The sequence below is a fragment of the Vicia villosa genome, linkage group LG4, assembly GCF_029867415.1.
Source record: "Vicia villosa cultivar HV-30 ecotype Madison, WI linkage group LG4, Vvil1.0, whole genome shotgun sequence".
NCBI lineage: Eukaryota > Viridiplantae > Streptophyta > Magnoliopsida > Fabales > Fabaceae > Vicia > Vicia villosa.
The window spans coordinates 90,682,009-90,687,882 of NC_081183.1; the positions used below are offsets into that span (position 1 = coordinate 90,682,009).

Sequence of the window (5,874 nt, forward strand, 5' to 3'; positions counted from 1 at the left end):
CTTAGGGTCTGAATTTCGGAAAACCGACTTTATTTTTGAGTCCGTGGGGACGTTTTACCATAGCCATGTAAATTTCGTTCAATTCCGACAATTTTCTTTTTTGACGCTTATTTTGATTTGTACCGATTTCGTTTCCGATACACTTGTACATGCATGGTTTGACTTCCATTTTACTTGTATAGATTGTTAGCTTATTAATAGTGTACTAATGTGCTTTAGTTTGTTTGATACAGGTTAAATGGCTCCAGATAGAGATGCTCCACCTGAAAACTCACAAGAAAACTCACAAGAAAGAGATGCTCAAGAAAGAGATGCCACGGATACAAATGCTCCACCTGATACTGAAGCAAAAGAAGTTGCACGAGGCATCACTATTATGAAGGGAATCGTTCGACATAGAGACCAAGGATTAGTATACCGTTTGGATTGGAATTCTGATAAACAAGCAATTGGTCCTAATTCTGCAAAGTTGACAAGCTATATTGGTACACTTGTTCGTATGCATATTCCGGTCTCCACAGCTAAATGGAATCTGAAAAGCGAAGAGTTGGATGCGAAAAAAAAAGCGATTTGGGACGAGCTTCAGGTATATATCATATATGGTTAATTGTTGTTATTATCTTGACGATAAATTGTTTAAATTACTTATACTAACACACTATGCGTATGTTTTTTTGCAGAGGACTTTTGAGATACCAGATGATCGTAAACGCTACATACTTAGTTTGGCCGGCAAAAGATATAGAGGGTGGAAAGCCTTTTTGACAAACACCTATCTTAAGGATAAAGATGGAAACTTTCTTGAAGAGGCACCGGGACGGCCAAAAAAGTATGAGATCTTCATTGGTGAAAAAGATTGGGCCGAGTTTGTAAATCAAAGAGATGAAGATTTTCGGAAAAGGAGTGCCACGAATAGTGCGAGAGCATCCAAACCCGCGTATCCATACAAAAAAGGGCGTATGGGATATGCACGCTTAGAGGATAAACTTGTAAGTAAATAGAAATGCATTTTAATTAATTGTCTAAATGTGTTTTATTTGACGATTTTATCATTTGTGTCAATGCATAGTTAGAGGAGTCTAAAAGTGAGGAAACCTCACTTCCTGTACATGTGTTGTGGAGGGAAGCTCGTGTGGGCAAGACTCAAGCTGTCGATCCCGAAGTTCAGAGAGTTTTTACTGAATGTGTAAGTATAATACTGTGTCTTTAATTAAATCAAATGTTTTTTAATATATAAATGATTTTTTAATGTAAATGAATTACAGGAGACCTTGTCGCAATCGGCATCCACCGGTGAGGGGAGCGTACTTAGTAGAGCACTAGATGCTCCTGAGTATCCCGGTCGGGTGAGGGGTAAGGGTCATGGTGTGACTCCAACCTCTTTTTACAAGAGTCCTAGGAGAAGAAATCCTTCAAATGAAGAAGTGTTGCAAAAGTTGGCGGAATTGCAAGCACAAGTCTCTGAATTGCAAAGAGATAAAGAAGTGTATATGAGAGAAAAGTGCAACACTTCATCGGTGAAAGAAACTAGTGATAAGGCTAGTATCGACTATCAAAGGAAATTTCCCGAGGTAATTATAATTTTTTTTCCTTTTAAATTGTTCTATTTTATTAATGATAATGACTTTATATTTACTATTGGTTTAGGGCATTTCATCTTGCCAACTATACTTATCGGAACCGAATTATCGACTAGTTGGCAAGGGAAAAGTGCACAACACTTTGGGAGATTTACTTCACCATAGACCGCTCCCGGATGGACACCTGAAAGTATCGGTGGATGTTGTAGTAGATCATGATGCGATGCTACCGGTACCTGACATGGTCTCAGAGACGACATTGCTGCGAGATGCAATAGGATCATTTGTTGCATGGCCCTCGGAGCTCATTACCATTAGTGATGAGGTATATTGAAAACGATTATGAATCATTTAGTTTTCGAATGTCAATTCTAAACCGTTTATTAATTATTTTTTACATTTTAATTTTAGACTGCTCCTATAAAACCCACAGTTAAGGGTAAAGGGATTTTACAGGAGGAGGAGTCCGTTGCATCACTAAAAGAGGTACATTTAAAGTGTTAATAATTAATCTGAATCTAAATCTGCATGATTTTATATTTTACCTAACTTATATGATTTTTAGGCATCCGCTCGGGAGTCACAACAAGTGACGCAGCAAGTTCGTACCGTACCACCCACTGGTCCTCCGAAGCCAGCGGGAAAAAAAGGCGGTGCTTTTGTGCCTCGGTACCGGTCGACGCTCGCAACAATGGTTGATATGTCCGATTTGAAGGATGGTGCTTTACGTGAAATAGTTATGGATGAAAGTGTCTTCGGTATTGAATTCAAGTCACATATTACAATTGATGACTTGGAAGAGATTTTTAGGCATGATCAACTAGGCGTCGGTAATATGCACTCATACATCCGGTAATATTCACTCATCCGATATATTATTTAATTAGTCCCACAATATAATTTATTTACACATTTCAATGAAAATAATCTAATGTTTATTATGTTTTTATTTAAGGTTGTTGTATGACAGAGTGTTGCGCGGGACTCCGTTGTCTAACAGATTCCGTTTCGTGTCTTCCGCCCACTGCAGCGGAATGGCAATTGATTCGGAACCGGAATCAGTTAGACAACGCTTAGTAGATAGATTCATGTCCACCGGCAATACAGAAAGTCTGCATCTTTGGGCGTATAATACCCGACCAGTTGGGTTAGTTTCTCATTCTTTGTTCATCTAATCTCTGTTTCTTTTGTGTATAGCAAAATTTTCATATAACCTATTGTTTTAATTTATAGAGCACACTGGTTGCTGCTTGCTATCAACCCTATAAGGGAAGTCGTGTATTATCTGAATTCGGTAAATGGTGAATGGACCAATTATCCGGCCATGAAGGACATCGTTGATTTGTAAGTGGGATCGTTCTAAATATATATTCGTGTATATTTATATATTTACTTATTTGTGGGATTGATCTAAACATATGCTTTTATATATTTGTTAATTAGATCAATACAAGTGTTCCGAAGTCAACGGGACGCACAGGTATCCCGAACTAAATCTAACAACATTACTTGGATCCAAGTGCAGGTACATTATTTTTCACAATGTTGCTTATAATATATTTATGCTACTTGATAAAACAAGACAACTGTAGAATCTTATTTGTTTTTCTATGTAGTGTCCGCAACAGCGAAACAGTTACGATTGCGGATACTTTGTATTGAGGTTTATGAAAGAAATCCTTCAGGCAAATCAATTAGAGATTCCGCTCACGGTATGAATTTATAACTTAAGATAATTTCATATAATTTATTACATTTAACTAAATGTATCATTCATATTTTGTTTTTGTTTTGTAGTACCTTGACGAATTCCGTGCTGCTGGGTACCCGAGACTTAAGTTGGAAGAAATAAAAGAGGATTTGTGTCAATTTTATATTAAGCGCTTTTTCATGTAGGATTTGTGTCGATTTGAACTATAATATTATTGATGTTGTAATGATGTATATATATAATTTTGGATATTATAATGGTATTATATTAGTATATATATATATTGTCTTACTGATGGCTGAAATAATATCGTCGAAAATAAATTACAGGTCGAAAATATTACAGGATGAAAACATATTACAGGTCGAAAATATTACAGGTCGACTGGGAGGATTAAATTACAGGCTGCACATTAAAATACCTCATTTAGCAACGAAAGCGCTTTTAAAAAGAGCTCTTAAAGGCCCACCTACTAAAGCTCTTCTTTGTAAAAGCGCTGCCAAAGATTAATAAAAAAGCAAAAAAAAAAAAAAAAGCAACATACGAAAGCGCTTTTGTAAAAGCGCTCTTATAGGGGTGGCTATCAGAGCGCTTTTTCTGGAAAAAGCGCTCTTAAAACCCACCCTATAAGAGTGCTTTTCCAAAAGCGCTTTAGTATGTTGCGTTTTTTTTTTATTTTTTACTCTCACAGGGGGCCTATCACAGCGCTTTTCTGGAAAAAGCGCACTTAAAGGGGGGCCTACCAGAGCGCTTTTTCCAGAAAAGCGCTCTTAAAGGGGGCCTACAAGAGCGCTTTTTCCAGAAAAGCACTCTTATAGGAGGGGGCCTACCAGAGCGCTTTCAGAAGCGCTTTTGTTAGCTACGCCAGCGCCAGCTTTCACAGCGCTTTTAAGCGCTTTTAAAGGCTATAAAAAGCACTTTTAAAGCCCTTCCTCGTTGTAGTGGAGTGATTGGAAAAAACAACCACTTACATGCAATAAATCACGAAGCATACGTGATGTTTACCATAGGTGGGGAGAGTAATGCAAAGAACAAGAGTCAATAGGCCAAAAGGTGTTCCATAAAATAGAGAGACGTTGTTCAACATAAAAACTAGCACTACCACTCATAAAGGAAAACATATAGCTTCACATCTAGTTGAACGTTGAGAAAACATATATAAATGTTAATTATTATGAATAAAGTTAGGTTTATAGTCACTATATCTTATTTGATTGTAATGATATTGAGTTGAATAAATGAGCGGGGAATCTTAAACTAATAGGTTAAATAGATCTCATCATTTTTTAGGAACAAAAACATAGTCTGAGTGGTAGATGAAGCTATACTTGAAAGCTTGAAATTATATTATCGGTTGAGAGATTACATTAGATGATAAATGGATGAAATATAATCCCAATACACTTTCTTAATTGTGATCTTATTGTGCTTTTTATTTAACTTTGTTGATAAGAAAACCTTTTCACAATTTGTCTAGATACTTAACGAATAATCAATGGTTGAAATATATTGCAAGTCTTTATTGATACGATAATCAGTAATATTTTGATACCACTACATAGTCATATCTCGTTAATGGGAAATTGCATCATTATATTTTGACATAGCAATATTTTATATTTTTCAAACCAAATTTATTTATATTTTTTGTATATGTTTATGTGATTTTATAATTCCTTGCTTGTAATCTTTGGTATAACATGTGATTGTTTGTATGCAAGATAAATCTTCAATTGTTGTGAATTCAATGCCAAGAACAAAGTATAAAACAAGGGAAGAATAAAGGACAAGGAAGAAGAAGAACACAAGAATTGGTTATAACTGCTATTCTTTCTTTTCTCTTAGAAAACAAGATTACAAGTTTACAAGAATAACAAATAACCTCTCTCACCCTAAATTAGGATTTACTATATGCAATGATGAGAGACTAGTTTGCTATTTTATAATAAAACCTAACATACTAACTAATGAGCTTTTTCCACAAGGCTCATTATACAAGCCAACTTAATAAACAAGCTAACTTAACAAATTAGGGTTTAAACATTAACACCTAATTTAACATGCTAACAACCCTAGCATCTTCGACACAAGCATGTGAATAACCTTCATCTTCATGCTTAATCCTGTCAAAACAAGAAGCTACTCTTCGACCTTCTTTAATCCAGCAATAATCAACATGCATCTGACTCTCTCCAAAATAGTTCGATTAAACATTTCAGCCAAACCATTTTGTTGTGGAGTACCTGCAGTAGTTTTGTGTCTTGCAATACCAGAGGCAGCATAAAAACTGTCAAACGCCTCATTGAAAAATTCAAGGTCATTGTCGGTTCTCAACCTCTTGACCTTTCTGCCAGTCTGATTTTCGACCAGAGTCTTCCAACTTTTGAAATTTTCAAAAGTTTCATCCTTAGTCTTCTGGATGAATACCCATAACTTTCTGGAATAATCATCAACTATGGATAGAAAATACCTTACTCTTGAATGTGATGGACACCTTGCAGGCCCCCAAAGATCAGCATGGATGTAATCAAGGGATCCATGTGTTCTTTGTTTGTCTTTGTTGAACTTCACTCTGCAAGATTT

The 5,874-nt window shown here is 35.9% G+C and overlaps 1 protein-coding gene across 1 annotated transcript; it reads left to right on the top strand.

Moving 5' to 3' along the window:
• The first annotated feature begins 257 nt into the window (after window positions 1-257).
• On the top strand, window positions 258-1,126 carry LOC131599329 (uncharacterized). The gene is made up of 2 exons (XM_058871731.1): window positions 258-586; window positions 681-1,126. Exons 1-2 carry the CDS (start codon window positions 377-379, stop codon window positions 999-1,001), a joined length of 531 nt encoding a protein of 176 aa, XP_058727714.1. The 5' UTR covers window positions 258-376; the 3' UTR covers window positions 1,002-1,126.
• The last annotated feature ends 4,748 nt before the right edge of the window (window positions 1,127-5,874 follow it).

Bases quoted from the DNA above. Each gene is read 5' to 3' on its own strand.
- LOC131599329 (XM_058871731.1), top strand. From the start codon at position 377: ATGAAGGGAATCGTTCGACATAGAGACCAAGGATTAGTATACCGTTTG. The intron at 587-680 runs GTATATATCATA...GTTTTTTTGCAG, and splicing joins CGATTTGGGACGAGCTTCAG to AGGACTTTTGAGATACCAGA.